The 17,142-nt window shown below is 46.8% G+C and overlaps 1 protein-coding gene across 1 annotated transcript in view; it reads left to right on the top strand.

Annotated features, from left to right (window-relative positions):
• Window positions 1-1,827: 1,827 nt before the first annotated feature.
• The window catches only part of MTURN (maturin, neural progenitor differentiation regulator homolog), a 34,925-nt gene continuing 19,610 nt past the window's right edge, over window positions 1,828-17,142 (top strand). Inside the window, exons 1-2 of the mRNA XM_069588122.1 lie at window positions 1,828-2,407; window positions 16,927-17,049. Of these exons, the coding sequence (XP_069444223.1) occupies window positions 2,246-2,407; window positions 16,927-17,049 (285 nt within the window). The 5' untranslated portion in view covers window positions 1,828-2,245. The remainder of the gene's footprint in view (window positions 2,408-16,926; window positions 17,050-17,142) is intronic.

Below are 17,142 nucleotides of genomic sequence, written 5' to 3'. Positions count from 1 at the left end.
TGGGGAAACAATGGAAACAGTGGCAGATTTTATTTTCTTGGGCTCCAAAATCACTGCAGATGGTGACTGCAGCCATGAAATTCAAAGATGCTTGTTCCTTGGAAAATAAGCTATGACAAACTTAGACAGCATATTAAAAAGCAGAGACATCACTTTTCCAACAAAGGTCTATATAGTTAAAGCTATGGTTTTTCCAGTAGTCATGTATGGATGCAAGAGTTGGACCAAAAAGAAAGCTGAGTGTGAAAGAATTGATGATTTCAAACTGTGGTGCTGGGGAAGACTTTTGAGAGTCCCTTGGACAGCAAGGAGATCAAACCAGTTAATCCTAAGGAAACTCAGCCCTGAATATTCATTGGAAGGACTGATGCTGAATCTGAAACTCCAATACTTTTGCCACCTGATGTGAAGAGCTGACTCATTAGAAAAGACCCTGATGCTGGGAAAGATTGAGGGCAGGAGGATGAGGGTGATAGAGGATGAGATGGTTGGATGGCATCACTGAATCAATGGACATGAGTTTGAGCAAACTCCTGGAGATAGTGCAGGCCAGGGAAGCCTGACCTGCTGCAGTCCATGGGGTCACAAAGAGTCAGACAATAGCGACTGAACAACACCACCACATTTATATCCCTAGAGCTAGCATGGTGCTTGCTTCAGAAGACCAGCTTTAAAGACAAAAGCTGACTGAATGTTTGTATTATGGAATGAATGCTATTTGGCCTGTCTCTGCTAGTAGTTAATCACTTCCTGTGGGCCAGGGCTCTATCCAACGCATTTTCTGCAATCCAGCAGTGTCTGTCTGGTCCCGGCAGCTACTGAACATTCAACAGGTGCAATGGTTGGACCTTGTTTTAAAATGTACTTTCTCGTCTCCTAAATTGGCAGTTGGTCATTTTAGGTTTTACAGTATGAATTTAAGGTGATTACTCTTCAATCTAGATTTGTCGTTGTTCAGTCGCTCAGTTGTGTCCGACTCATTGCGACCCCATTGCAGCACACCAGGCTTCCCTGTCTTTTACCATCTCCCGGAGCTTGCTCAAAGGATCCCCCGATTCAATGGACATGAGTTTGAGCAAGCTCCGGGAGATGGTAAAAGACAGGGAAGCCTGGTGTGCTGCAATGGGGTCGCAATGAGTCGGACACAACTGAGCGACTGAACAACGACAAATCTAGATTGAAGAGTAATCACCTTAAATTCATACTGTAAAACCGAAAATGACCAACTGCCAATTTAGGAGACGAGAAAGTACATTTTAAAACAAGGTCCAACCATTGCACCTGTTCTCCTCGTGCCTTCAATCTAGACTTAAGAGGCTTATTTTTAGAAATACTCAGCTTTATGTTAACGCCAAAAAAAAACCACACACATACACACACCCAAATCCATAAACTTTCATCTTCCTTTCCAAACGGACATTCATTTCAGTGTCTAGTAAATGTATTTATGGAAAACATTTCTTTACATCATTCAGATGACAGAGCTGTGATTTCTGAAAAAGATAAGCTCTGTTTCCCTTTGGTTTTCTCAGCTCCTCCATTCCTAGCCTCAGACAAGGTACACGTTATCTGCAGTTCTGTAAATTTCTCTATACTTCAGTCTCATTGGGGAAAATGCTTTCCCGGCCTTCAAACTCCAGATAAACGCGATCCAGATAACTCCGCTTCACTGTAACCTGCGAGCTGCCGTTTTCGGGCCCGCGCTGTGACGTCACCCGGCTCACAGATCTCGGCGTTGGTCTCAGACTCCGGTGATTGGCTGGACCTCATGACGTCACGGGCCGGGGCGGCCCTAGGTTCCTGAGGGCACCGGGATGCTCCGGGTTCGTTTTTTAAAAAGGGGGCAGGTGGAGACAGGAAAGTCCGCGGAGCGCACGGTGCCTCCAGCCGTGCTCCGTCCACGCCCACTGTCAACCTCGCCTGGCCGGGCCGCGCCAGCCTCCGGGGCTGCCCGAAAAGGGGCGGGCGGAGAGGCGGAGCGGGGAGGAGCCGGGCGCGGCGCCGCGCAGTCCCTGGCCACCGCCCACCCGGTTACACACAGCATGTAAACAGTCCCCGCCGGGAGGAGCCCCGGGACCGGAGGGAGCCCGAGCCGCCCGGCCCCGCCGCCTGCCCGAGAGCCACAGAACCGCGCGCTGCCCGTCCGGGAGGAGGGCGCCGGAGGAGAGGAGGGCGGGCGGCGGAGGGAGCGGGAGGCGGGCGGCGCGCGAGGAGGCTGAGGGAGCGGCGGGCGTGGCGGGCCAGGATGGATTTCCAGCAGCTGGCTGACGTTGCGGAGAAATGGTGCTCCAACACGCCCTTCGAGCTCATCGCCACCGAGGAGACCGAGCGCAGGATGGATTTCTACGCCGATCCCGGCGTCTCCTTCTACGTGTTGTGTCCGGACAACGGCTGCGGGGACAATTTTGTGAGTGCTCGGGGGAGGGACCGCCGCAGCGCGCGGGAGTGTGGACGCGCGGCCACTACCCTGCGCCCCAGCTCCCGCTCGCCGGGGAGGCGGTGGGGCGTGAGGTGGGGGGGCGTAACTGCCTGCAGGCACCCCAATGCTCCGCGCTCCGCCCGGCGAGCCCCTGAGCTTGGCGCGTTGGGGTCAGCACTCTGGGTGAGGCCAGTAGGAGGCAGGCAGGGGCATCCTTAGAATCCGGGAAGCTGGGCTAGGGAGGGCAGTTTCCGGGACGCGACCCCGCGGCTCGAGCGCAGTGCTCGGCTAGAGCATCTCCGAGGATGTCTGCGCCTAGCGCCAGTCCGGGCCGGGACGCACGGACCCTTCACTCCCGCAGGATCCGGAGTCCGGAGCTTCCTCCACCCAGGCGTCCCGTCCGGGTGAGGAATCCCGTTACCCTCTCAATACGCAGACACAACTCCTTGAGTTTTCCCCGCTCGAGAGAACCCTCATCCCGACCCCTCTCCCCATGTTATTCTCGGTGGTATTAAGACGCAAAGCCTCTGTCCACACTAGCGATGCCCCATCTCCTGGACCATCTTTGCGGAATTACACCCCGGATCTTAAAAACGCACACGCGCGTGCGCACACAAACACACACACACACACACACACACAGAGGCACGCCTAGCCCCCTTTCCTCTTGTGCTTCCATTGCTCCTCTATGAGCTTCCAGCGAGCTGTGTGGAGCCCAAAAGGTTCTCTCCTGCTGAGGCGGCGGCCTTGGCCCTGCCAGAGCCTTTCGGTTTTTCCAGATGGGGGTGAAATTCCCCCTCCCCATCCCACCTCCCGCCCCGCGCCGGGCTCGGAGGGACTTGGCCCTGAAACTGCGGTGTCCAAATTCTCGACTTTGTATCCTGCCCTCACTTGGGATCTTGGCGCTGGCAGTTAAGGAAAGGGAGGTAGAGGGCCGGGGAGTTGGGGTGGGAGGTGTGGAGACTGGGTGAGGATGGCGTTTCATGAAGTATTTGTAAGGACGGGGTAAAAATAATGGTCCCTACATGTAAGATGGAGGCGGCTATGGGCTCAGGTTACCGGCCTGAGTTGCCGGCCTGAGCCTGGAGCTGGCGCTGCTGCCGCCCCTGGGGACGGAGGTGGGGCAGTGCAGAGGCGCGGCCTGGCGCTGGCACTTCAGGTGGGGTGAGACAAAGCTGGTTCAAAGCTCAGGCTGTCTTGCACCCCAGCTACCACAGAAAGTTCGACAAGGAGTTAGCGTGATTGTCTTTCTTGGCCCCAGAGTGATGAAGTCCTCTATGTGACTTAACATGAAGCATGCCCCTCCCACCACCTCCATTCCACTCCACAAAGGTGAGAGACTCACCAGGCCCCAGCCTCCTGACCCTCTAGAAGAGGGATAGCCTTGAGTGACAGTCAAATTTGACTTGTGGCAGCGTGACTCTGGTCAAACGCATTTTAATGTTTTAAAATGCTCAGTGTACACATCTGAAAAATGGGTATAATACCGATCCCCAGGTGATCAAATAGATAATGCACCTGACAGTCTCCACTGCACAGCAAGGGCCCCACAAATTTGGGTCAGAGATCTGAGGTTCCCCAGAGCTTAGAACTTATCTCTTTAAGAGCCTCAATGTCTCACCTGTAAAATTAGGTTAATCAGAATGCCTCCATCATAGGTATTTGTGAAGTGCAAGTAAAATATAAATGTATGTAAGAACACTGTTAACTGTAGTTAAAATAAGTAAGTGTTGTTTGTCAATGTGGAAGATCATTAAAAAGAGATTTCAGTTCAGTTCAGTTCAGTTGCTCAGTTGTGTCCGACTCTTTGCGACCCCATGAATCGGAGCACGCCAGGCCTCCCTGTCCATCACCAACTCCCGGAGTTCACTCAGACTCACTTCCATCGAGTCCGTGATGCCATCCAGCCATCTCATCCTCGGTCGTCCCCTTCTCCTCCTGCCCCCAATCCCTCCCAGCATCAGAGTCTTTTCCAATGAGTCAACTCTTCTCATGAGGTGGCCAAAGTACTGGAGTTTCAGCTTTAGCATCATTCTTTCCAAAGAAATCCCAGGGCTGATCTATTTACTCCATAGTAAAAGTATGAATAAGCACCAGGGATGTAGTGGAAATGGCACCAGGATCCAAGTAATTGCAGTGTTGGGGTTTGACTCGGAGTCCCTTCCACCCCTGGGCTTCCTTGGTCTGCCAGTGGCCTTTCCCCTCCTTACTGTGTGAAATGGGGCAGGAATCACTCATGGTTCCGGAACTCATGGTTCCACACAGCCATCCTGCTGTCACTGCAGGAGACATATCCAAAGAGAATAAGTGGGTGAAGAAAAGCAAGGCTGTTCTCTTGATCTGAATATGTTTAGCAAACTGTCATTCAGAAACATGAAGTCTATCAGGCCTTTTTCAAGGCCACCCATGTTACATTTTAAATCTCCACCTGTATGAGTTAAATACTTGAAAGTATTTCTTTTGAAAGTATTCATTCACTGACAATTAAATGAAATAAATAGGAAAGAAAGAAAGTGGTGGTGGTGGTGGGGGGGGGGGTGCGGGGAGTAATTCATTGGGCAGACTGGACCTTTTTCAGTTTCTAGAGGCCATAATAAACAAGATGCCAAACACTGGAATTTTCTTAGCCCAAAACCTTGCCTCAGATTTGCAGGCCAGGTTTGTCAAGATGCTGTTTGCCTCTAGTTAAAGAAACTCAGATCTGAAGAAAATATCTTACCTCTGTCCATTGCTTTTTCTCAGGAGAATCTGCTAAGTATTAGAAGAAATTTGAGATGCATGGAATCCTTGTAATCTGAAGGATTTGTAAACAATAAGAATATTTACATAGCATTTCTCAGTTTACAAAGTGTTTTTATAGCATTCATTCATTTAACATTTATTGAGGGCTCACTCTGTACGTGGCCAGGGCTACTTCAAATAGGACCATTCTCTTCATCTGAGAAACAGTGTGGGATAATGCTTAGGGGCACAGGCTCTGGGTCAGGCTACTCAAGCTTTCACCCCAGCTCCCCACATCTAACTTTGTGCCTCAGAGGAAGTTGTTTAACCCTTCTGTGTCATAACTTCCGCATCTGTAAAATAGAGATGATATTAATACCTCCCTAGCGGCTTTGTTTGAGAACAGTGCCTAAAGTGGGGATGATATTAAGGATCTCAGGCAGAGTTTCCACATAGCAGTCCCTCTGGATCTATTTAAAATGTCGATAAAAAACATCAGGTTGTGTTCTTACCACTCCCTCCCTCTCCTAAACTGACTTCCCATCACTTTTGCAATAAAACCTGAGCTTTCCTGGCTTCAAGCCCCCACGCGATCTGCCTCCCACCACCTCTCTGACCTCATCCTGGCCCATTCTTCCCCCTTGCTTAGTGTGTTCCTGCCACACTGGCCTTTCTGGTCTTTAGAGAAACCAAGCTCATTCTTGCCTTAGGGCCTTTACATCTGCTGTTCCCTCTCCCTAAAACACTCTTCCCCCACATCCTTACATAGCTTCTTTATACCATTGCAGCCTGGGAGAAAGCTTCCTGACCACATACTCCCTTACTTCACTCTCTTTTATTCTTACCATAGCACTCACTAATACTTGATAGTCCACTGCCTATTTTCTGCCTCGCCCACTAGCCTATTAAGCTTCATGAGACCTTATTCATCCCTGTATGGCAGCACTCAGAACATGCCAGACATGTGATAGATATTCAGTCCATGTTTGTAAGAATGAATGAATGAGTAATAGCTCAGTATAGAAGACATGTTAAATTTCAAGAGTGACAGCTTCAAAGACAGCTACCACTTAAGTGTGAATTACCATGTATCAGACTTTGTATGTATGAACCCATTTAATCTTAGTAATCTCAGAAGCCACTCTCTATAATTATCTCCACTTTACAGATGAGAAAACTGAAGCCAAGTGAGGTTTGCTAACTTCCTTACAGCTAATAGATGGTAGCCCTGAACTGAATACCTGGCACTACAGGGGTGACAACAGGGGACCCGATTCAGACTTGGGTTCAAGGGCTACATCTTATTGAGCTTCACAAAAATTCTGTAAGGTGGGTATTACTATTTTATAGGCGAGGAAACCAACGCTAGTAACTTTAAGGACTCAGCCAGGACTATGCCAGTAAGAAGTGACAGAGTCAGGACTTGAGCCAAAGCCCAGAGGGCTGTCCCTTCCACCATGCAGAAGGTCTCCTGGACAGGATCAGGCTGGGGCCTAGGAACAAGGACTTCTTTTTGTCTCTCCTCTCTTTGGCAGCTCCTGGGCCCCTTGTGAACTCCTTCCCCTGCTTGCTTTACAGGCCATGTGGTCCCTTTGCGAACTGCTGCTGATTCAAGTCTCTCTCTATGGATGGCTGGGGAGTTCAGGTCTGGGATAAAATGCTGCCAGTGCCCTGTGTGTGCTGGGGGTTCAGGGACACGGCTACCCTGCCTGGCTCTTTGGGTGTCACAGGGAGGGTGCCGAGAGCTTAGACAGGCGGCACGCCCATCCTTTGCCAGCTTGAAAGGTCCCCAGGGTTCGGTCAGGCTTGAGGAATGGGGCGTTGGCAGCCACTAACATGCCAGACGGACAGAGGGGCACGTGCTCCTGGGCATGGCAGCACCAGCTGCTTTCCCTCCTCGCCTCGTCCTAGAGAAAAGAGTTCTCTGGAAACAAAGCCCACTGCCCAGCCTCTCCCTGCTGCTGATGGTGAGGGGGTGGGGGGGCGCTCCCTTATTGTCCTGCCAACCATTCACAACATGTTTGGTTCTACATGTATAGTTTAATGCCTCCTCAACACAAAAACAAAGATAGCTGTTGTCATAGTATTAAAGAAAAATGTTTTATTTATAGCAGAACTATGTGATTTAACTTTGTATGTGTCCCTATGACTGTGACTTTATATGTATATATATAGATATAATCCCCATTTTCATTCTAGGCATGTCTCTATTATTAACTGTGTGACTAAATAACCTTATTATTTTGGAGAAAGAAGATATAACTTGTTTGAATGAGGTTGCATCATCATGTTTGGTGGTATAGTGGAGAGAAGGCCCTGTCTTGTTCAATTTAAACCCTATCCTCAGTTTCCTCTTCTGTCTAATGGGGATAATCATACCTATATCACATTATTTGCAGGTTAAATGAGCAGTAGTGGTAGACTGTAAAGCTTCCTATGCTGGCCATGTATTATTCATCTAGAGAGATTACATCAGGGAAAAAGATATGTCCTTTATCGTTCATGGAGTGGTAATCCCAAGGAGAGTAAATTTCTGCTAATATAAACTCAAGTAAGGGGGAGAAGACATAAGCATTCATCGGCCTCTGCTAAATGAGAAGCAGTTTATCTCTTGGAACCTTTTTTTTTAAGATTTTTTTTAATGTGGACCACTTTTAAAGTCTTTATTGAATTTGTTACAATATTGCTTCTGTTTTATGTTTTGGTGTTTTGGCCCTGTGGCATGTGGAATCTTAGGATCTTAGTTCCCCTACAGGGGGTCAGACCCACATGTCCCTGCATTGGAAGGCAAAGTCTTAACCACAAGACTGCCAGGGAGGTCCCTCTCTTGAAGTCTGAAATCTTTATATCCACCCTGTTGTGCTTAGTAGCTCAGTCGTGTCTGACTCTTTGCAACCCTGTGGACTGTAGCCTACCAGGCTCCTCTGTCCATGGAGTTCTCCAGGCAAGAATACTGGAGTGGGTTCCCATGCCCTCTTCCAGGGGATCTTCCCAACCCAGGGATGGAACCTGCAGCTCCTGCAGCTCCTGCTTTAGCAGGTGGATTCTTTACCACTGTGCCACCTGGGAAGCCCATGTCCACCCTGGGGGTATTATTATTTTCTTCGACTTGCAAAGGAAGGAGCTGAGGCTCAGGTTGAAAGCAAGACATCTCTCTTAATATCCTGGCTTTGCCCGTTGCTTCATGTGTGACCATAGACAAGTTGCTTAAACTTTCTGAGTCTCAGTTTCCTCCTTGATAAACCAGATCAGTGTTTGACACCAAGAGCAGATTGGAGGTATGGTCAGACATGTTCAGAAATAATGCTGGCTGTCATGAGATGGCTTGCCACTCTTACCTCACCTCTTATGTGGGTAGCAGTCAGTTTTGGGTTAAGCCGTACCAACTTAAAATGGACTCCCCAGAACTGCTGGCAGCAGAAAACCCACGTGGTGAGACTGAGGCGCTTCACAATGGCCCTTTGACACAGATAGCTGAGTCCTGGGAGGACAGCGTGTGTGTTCTTCACTCCCTGCCATCCCCAACTCTGCGTAAGCACCAGGAAGTCAAGCGCCATCCCCACAAGTGTTAGAACAGTAGGAGTATACAGACTGTGATCAAAAAGGTATTTGTCATTTGAATTACTTTAATAATCTACCTCCATTCTTAGATAAGCTAGATATTCTTATCTCTACTGCAGAAAACAGAAAGGTGCTCATTTTCCCATTTGCAGTTGACACTGTTTTATTGTCTTAAACCAGATGAACTTTGATAAGAAACTCCATCCCAACTTAATGACAGAAATAAGGGCCACAGATGACACATGCTGAAATCAGAGTTCTCACTGGGGATTTTCAGCTCCAAATGGGCAGGAATCTATAGGAAAGAGTAGGCTTTCTCAGGGCAGGTACAAGTTGGGGCCGCTTCACTGCAAACCATGCTGTCCTGAGAATTGGAAGTGGTTTTAGTTGATCATGACATTTAGATTTTTTTTTAATGTAATTGATTGCATGCTATGTTGCTTCAGTTATATCCAATTCTTTGTGATCCCATGGACTGTAACCCTCCAGGCTTCTCTGTCCATGAGATTTTTCAGACAAGAATACTGGGGTGGCTTGCCATACCTTCCTCCATAGGCTCTTCCCGACCCAGGGATTGAACCTGCATTTCTTGTGTCTCCTCCACTGTAGGTGGATTCTTTACCCCTGAGCCACCCGGGAAGCCCTTTTAATGTAATGTTGTTCAGTTGCTCAGTCATGTTTGACTCTTCGCGACACCATGGGCTGCAGCACACTAGGCTTGCCTGTCCTTCACCATCTCCCAGAGCTTGCTTAGACTCATGTCTATCGAGTCAGTGAGGCCAACCAACCATCTCAGCCTCTGTCGTCCCCTTCTCCTCCTGCCTTTCCCAGCATCAGGGTCTTTTTTAATGAGTCGGTTCTTTGCATCAAGTGGCCAAAGTATTGGAGTTTCAGCCTCAGCATCAGTCCTTCCAAAGAATGTTCAAGACTGATTTCCTTTAGGATGAACTGGTTGGATCTCCTTACAGTCCAAGGCACTCTCAAGCGTCTTTTCCAACACCACAGTTCAAATGCATCAGTTCTTCAGTGTTCAGCTCTCTTTATGGTCCAACTCTCACATCCATTCATGACTACTGGAAAACCATAGCTTTGACTAGATGGACCTTTGTCAGCAAAGTAATGTAATGCCCATCCTCAAATATGAGGTTAGTCACAGTTCTGTTCTGTCCTCAAACGGTGGTCCCAGAACCAGCAACATAAGCATCACCTGGAACTTGTTGGAAATGCAGTTTCAGAAATTCCTGTGTGGGATCCAGCGATGGTGTTTTGATAAGCCTCCAGGTGACTGAGAGGGCTTCCCTGGTGGCTCAGACGGTAAAGAATCTGCCTGCAAAGGGGGAGACCTAGGTTCGATCCCTTGGTCGGGAAGATCCCCTGGAGGAGGGCATGACAACCCACTCTCGTATTGTTGCCGGAAGAATCCTATGGATGTAGGAGCCTGGTGGACTACAGTCCATGGAGCCGTGAAGAGTCAGAATTGAGTAAGCACAGCACAGGTCACTGAGCTGCACTCTAAGGCTGAAGAACCAGCTCTTTCCCTCCTTTGTGAAGCCTTTCCTTGGCATTTCTAATACTGTAACAGTCCGTGTCTGTGATCTGCCTTGGCTCTCATGACCAGACTGGAAGTTCAGTACATTCTGTTCCCAGATGTATATTTGCCAAGGAATTAGCATTGTTCAGAGCCACAGGTTCCCTGACCCCTTGCTATAGTTTTTTTATGGCCAGAGTGGGTGTTTGGTTTCTCATGCTTAAGATATTTTCCAAGTGAAAGGCCTTGTGGCCATGCCCTGTGGTGCCGGACTCTGGGTCAAGTTCCCGTTTGTCCTTGTACAAGGCTAGACCCCAGATCTTGCTTTCAGGTGCTTTAGCCCAGCCACCAGATACTCTCTCTGCCCTCCCCTGGTTTTGGAATAGGCCTCTCTAATTTTCTAAGAGTAACCCTCCTGCCCCTGGAGAAGGAAATGGCAACCCTCTCAGGTATCCTTGCCTAGGGAATCCCAGGCGGGCTACAGTCCATGAGGTCGCAAAGAGTCGGACACGACTTAGCGACGGAACAACAACTACAGCGCTCCTGCCCCTAGTCCCGTTCTTGTTAGTTCTGAAGAGTTGGCCTATTTTGTCTGTGGGCACTGCCTCGGGTCACTGGTTGCTTGTCTTTCTTTGCATCGGCCTCTGCAGAGCAGTGGGAGCCAATCTGCGTTCCATCCATGGCATGTGCCAGGCTTGTTTACCTGGCACTGCTGTCCTGATCTCACTGGTTTTTACATGATTCTTCTGTTGTTTTCCCTTTGTCTTTTTTTCCCCAACTACAGACTTATTTTTTAGCTCACCTCACCTTGTATTCTGTAGATTTTCGCTGACTGCCATGAGCAGTCTTAGAAGGGGGCAGTTTCAGTAAATAAAACTGAATACCTTTTGTTATGAGATACAATGGATATGAAATAATTAGCATTTAGTAAGTGACGTCTTATAAGCGGCTGTGTACACCTGGGTTTGTCTCATTCCAAACCCCCTGGTCTGTCAGGTTATCACATGGGCAGGGATTCAGCTGAAACTGTTTTCTAAAACCAGAAAACCAACACTGCTGGCAATTCGGGATAAGTTAGAAAGCCACGTCAAGGAAATTTAGGGAGAATGGACAGGAAGGCCTTTCCCAGGTGTTAAGTCTTTCTTCTCCAGAGCTTCCCTGGTGGCTCAGCGGTGAAGAATTACCTGCAGTGCAGGAGCTGCAGGAGACGCAGGAGCTTCAGGAGCTGTAGGTTCCATCCCCAGGTCAGGAAGATCCCCTGGAGGGAGGGCATGGCAACCCACTCCAGTGTTCTTGCCTGAAGAATCCCATGGACACATAAGAGTCAGACATGACGGAAGTGACTTAGCAGACATGTATGCAAGTCTTTCTTCTCCAATGTATTTATAAATCAGCAACTCCAAAAGTGGAGTAATGAAAATGGTGGCGTGAGTAACCTCCTCTTCATGAGGCTGTCGATGCCTTAGAAACACTTAAGGTGCAGAAACTGATTGCCCGGCGGTGGTGGATACACTGTGATTCTGTTACAGTTTGAGTGATGTTGGAGAAGGAAATGGCAACCCACTCCACTATTCTTGGCTAAAGAATCCCATGGACAGAGGTGCCAGATGGGCTACAATCGATGGGATTGCAAAGAGTTGGACACGACTGAGCAACTAACACTTTGAGTGATATACTTTTCTTAATTTATTTCCTTAATTTATAACTTAAAATACTTTTTTTTTTAAAAAAAGATAGTTATCAAACAGGCTATATTTGTAAAAAAAAAAATACAAGGTTTTCATAGATACACCTGTTTCTGAATTAATTCTAACCCAAGTTGCCTTGGATAGTGTTCTCAGTGAAGTCACATAGGCTGTCTGATTTAGCACTACTGAGGGTGGAAATCCCCCACACCATCCTCCTGAAAATGCAAAAGGGGAAATAGGGGACTTATAGCCTTCATTTATTGAAAAGCTATTGTACTATCTGCCAGCCAGGCACTGTACTAGGTACTTAATCAACTTTTTACTTTCTCTGTAATCTTCATAACAAGTCTAGGGAAGAAGGCAGGTTTAAGATTTTCCATTGTGTGGTGCTAGGTGTTAATCCCATCTCTGACTTGGATAAGAATTTGAAATATGCCAGAACTTTTTAAAATTTGAGTTTGAAATAGGTGTTGAGCCAAACTTGTATTAAGGTGGACTTTATTGTTCTTGCTGAATCCCCACTAAGAATCAAGTGCAATAATGGATTTAAAGGCACTTTGTACAAGAGAAGACTCTACACATGGACATCACCAGATGGTCAACACTGAAATCAGATTGATTATATTCTTTGCAGCCAAAGATGGAGAAGCTCTGTACAGTCAGCAAAAACAAGCAAGCTGTGGCTCAGATCATGAGCTCGTTATTGCCAAATTCAGACTTAAATTGAAGAAAGTAGGGAAAGCCACTAGACCATTCAGCTATGACCTAAATCAAATCCCTTATGATTATACAGTGGAGGTGAGAAATAGATTTAAGGGACTAGATCTGATAGATAGAGTGCCTGATGAACTATGGGCTGAGATTCTTGACATTGTATAAGAGACAGGGATTAAGATCATCCCCATGGAAAAGAAATGCAAAAAAGCAAAATGGCTGTCTGGGGAAGCCTTACAAATAGCTGTGAAAAGAAGAGAAGCGAAAAGGAAAGATATAAGCATCTGAATGCAGAGTTCCAAAGAATAGCAAGAAGAGATAAGACAGGCTTCCTCAGCGATCAATGCAAAGAAATAGAGGAAAACAACAGAATGGGGAAGATTAGAGATCTCTTCAAAAAATTAGAGATACAAGGGAACATTTCATGCAAAGATGGGCTCGATAAAGGACAGAAATGGTATGGACCTAACAGAAGCAGAAGATATTAAGAAGAGGTGGCAAGAATACACAGAAGAACTGTACAAAAAAGATCTTCACGACCAAGATAATCACGATGGTATGATCACTCACCTAGAGTCAGACATCCTGGAATGTGAAGTCAAGTGGGCCTTAGAAAGCATCACTATGAACAAAGCTAGTGGAGGTGATGGACTTCCAGTGGAGCTGTTTCAAATCCTGAAAGATGATGCTGTGAAAGTGTTGCACTCAATATGTCAGCATATTTGGAAAACTCAGCAGTGGCCACAGGACTGGAAAAGGTCAGTTTTCATTCCAATCCCAAAGAAAGGCAATGCCAAAGAATGCTCAGACTACCACACAATTGCACTCATCTCACACGCTGGTAAAGTAATGCTCAAAATTCTCCAAGCCAGGCTTCAGCAATACGTGAACCGTGAACTCCCAGATGTTCAAGCTGGTTTTAGAAAAGGCAGAGGAACCAGAGATCAACTTGCCAACATCCGCTGGATCATGGAAAAAGCAAGAGAGTTCCAGAAAACATCTATTTCTGCTGTATTGACTACGCCAAAGCCTTTGACTATGTGGATCACAATAAACTGTGGAAAATTCTGAAAGAGATGGGAATACCAGACCACCTGACCTGCGGCTTGAGAAATCTGTATGCAGGTCAGGAGGCAACAGTTAGAACTAGACGTGGAACAACAGACTGGTTCCAAGTAGGACAAGGAGTACGTCAAGGCTGTATATTGTCACCGTGCTTATTTAACTTATATGCAGAGTACACCATGAGAAACGCTGGACTGGAAGGAACACAAGCTGGAGTCAAGATTGCTGGGAGAAATATCAATAACCTCAGATATACAGATGACACCACCCTTATGGCAGAAAGTGAAGAGGAACTAAAAAGCTTCTTGATGAAAGTGAAAGAGGAGAGTGAAAAAGTTGGCCTAAAGCTCAACATTCAGAAAACTAAGATCATGGCATCTGGTCCCATCACTTCATGGGAAATAGATGGGGAAACAGTGGAAACAATGTCAGACTTTATTTTTGGGGGCTCCAAAATCACTGCAGATGGTGAGTGCAGCCATGAAATTAAAAGACGCTTACTCCTTGGAAGAAAAGTTATGACCAACCTAGATAGCATATTCAAAAGCAGAGACATTGCTTTGCCAACAAAAGTCCATCTAGTCAAGGCTATGGTTTTTCCAGTGGTCATGTATGGATGTGAAAGTTGGACTGTGAAGAAAGCTGGGCGCCGAAGAATTGATGTTTTTGAACTGTGGTGTTGGAGAAGACTCCTGAGAGTCCCTTGGACTGCAAGGAGATCCAACTAGTCCATTCTAAAGGAGATCAGTCCTGGTGTTCATTGGAAGGACTGATGCTGAAGCTGAAACTCCAGTACTTTGGCCACCTCATGCAAAGAGTTGACTCATTGGAAAAGACTGATGCTGGGAGGGATTGGGGGAAGGAGGAGAAGGGGATGACAGAGGATTAGATGGCTGGATGGCATCACCGACTTGGTGGACGTGAGTCTGAGTGAACTCCGGGAGTTGGTGATGGACAGGGAGGCCTGGAGTGCTGTGATTCATGGGGTTGCAGAGTCGGAGACGACTGAGCAACTGAACTGAACTGTACTATTATGCTTTTTGTACAATGCAAGAGACGATTACATGACTGGCATTTCAGTGACTCGACAACTTTAAGGGCCTCCACTTAATAGGGAATCATGTTTGAACTGTTCTCTAAAGTTAGAGAATCTAGAAGGTATCTTTATTAGGTCACGGAGGAAGCTACTCTAGAAGTCTGCTGAAAATAGAGCGGCATGTATCAGAACTGGACTTTCACATCTGTGAAACACAGATAATTGGGGTGTAAAGATGGCATATTAGCACGTTATTCTCTCTTGAATCTGAGCAGCGTTTTCAGTTCTTTCCAGTTCCTGAGGATACTGCAGTGAAAAGGAAGAAGGGAAAATCTGTTTATTGCATGTTGGGCATATGACTTTCTGGGGGTGATGCTCTAATCATTTGTATTAATAGCAGGGGTAAGTATATGCTTGACATGGACCATTTCTCCAAATTGATCTGTCCCTTGCTGCCCAGTGCCTGTTCCTTGCTCTCAGCTGGCAAACATCTTCCTCTCCTCTACTCTTTTTTCACCAGTGTTGAGCTATCATTGATCCGGCCCCTGTAAACAGCAATGCTTGGTACCTGACTGACACCGTGATATTATCCTGGTCTTCAGTAACCCCTATCCCCATCCTGTTGTGCAGATATGCAGAGCAGGGGGCTTCTGCATCTTCATCTCTCAAACTAGTTTCTTGGGCTTATTCCAGATCCTTGAACATTTATGGGAGAAACTAGCCAAGTCTTAAAGATGTGCTAAAATGGATATCCTCATGTGGGAAATAAAAAAAAAATACTTGTCTAGCCTAAGAAAAAATAAAGCCTAAATCAGTTTCCTCCTGGTGCATGTTAACATCGCAAAGTGTTGCTTGGGTACGTTGCCCTCTTATATATATATATATATGTGTGTGTGTGTGTGTGTATATATATATAATAATTTTTATTTATTTTTCTTTTTTTGGCTTTGCTGGGTCTTCACTGCTACATGGGCTTTTCTCTAGTCGAGGCAAGTGGGGGCTGCCCTCTAGTTGCACAGGCTTCCCTTGTTGCAGAGCAGAGGCTCTAGGTGCAGGGGCTTTGGTAGTTGCTGCACCTGGACTCAAAGAGTTGCAGCTCCTGGGCTCTGGAAGATAGGCTTGTTAGTTGTGGCACTGCTCCACGGCATGTGGGATCTTCTTGACACAGGAATTGAACCCACATCTCCTGCATTGGCAGGTAGATTCTTTACCGTTGTGCCTCCAGGGAAGCCCTACAATGTCCTCTTAAAGCATTTTAAGGGAAGGTGAGATTTCAGAGAGCCTTTGTTTCCTGGTGAGTAGGGATGACTTTTCCATGTGTTCTCCTAAATTCATTTCTTTTTTTTTTTTAATTAAAAAAATTTTTTTATTTTTACTTTATTTTGCTTTACAATACTGTATTGGTTTTGCCATACATTGATATGAATCAGCCATGGGTGTACATGAGTTCCCAATCCTGAACCCCCCTCCCACCTCCCACCCCATATCATCTCTCTGGATCATCCTCGTGTACCAGCCCCAAGCATCTTGTATCCTGTATGGAACATAGACTGGCGATTCGTTTCTTACATGATAGTATACATGTTTCAATTTTGAAGCAAAGTGACCATCGCCCCCACCCTCAGGCTAATCTGGGTAAAGAATGTTTGTAAGCAGTTACAAACTCCTTCTTAATCCTTCAGCCATTGCTGAAGGCAGTGGTAAGGATTATGCAAACTCTTGGTTTCTCCTCCCTCCCGTTTTAAAGCCACCCTAAATGGCAACCCACTCCAGTACTCTTGCCTTAAAAATCTCATGGACAGAGGAGCTTGGTGCAGGCTACTATCCATGGGGTCACAAAAAGTTGGGCACAACTGAGCGACTTCACTTTCACTTTCACTTTGCCAGCATCAGGAGAGGGACATCGGAAATCACGGGAAGGGGAATATTGATCCCCCTGCCCTTTTACTATGTATGGGCAGATCTGATGGAAAATTGAGCAGGTGAGATTATGGACCAGGAGCACGGGGACTTTCTGCAGGGTATTCATTTTCTGCCTTCGATACAAGTCAAGACTAACTATATGGATTTTTACTCTGGAATGGAGGCCTTCTTCAAATTCACATAATTGAAAAAATCTTGGTTGTGTGTATTTCAGACTGAGTATAATAACTGTGTCTTTGTTTTCTCCTTTCCCTTACTGGTGGGCACGCAGCACGTGTGGAGTGAGAGTGAAGACTGCCTGCCTTTCTTGCAGCTAGCACAGGATTACATCTCCTCCTGCGGCAAGAAGACACTCCATGAAGTCTTGGAAAAAGTCTTCAAGTCTTTCAGACCTGTAGGTGCCTGCTTGGCTTGCAAAGCTGTCTTATTGTCTCCAGTGACTGCGCTCTGAATAACACGGATTGTGGGGAAAGTGGGCAAAACCCGG

This window comes from Ovis canadensis, chromosome 4 (genome assembly GCF_042477335.2).
Source record: "Ovis canadensis isolate MfBH-ARS-UI-01 breed Bighorn chromosome 4, ARS-UI_OviCan_v2, whole genome shotgun sequence".
Taxonomy (NCBI): Eukaryota; Metazoa; Chordata; class Mammalia; order Artiodactyla; family Bovidae; genus Ovis; species Ovis canadensis.
Note: the sequence above shows the minus strand (reverse complement) of the source record. Positions and strands in the feature narration are given on the sequence as shown.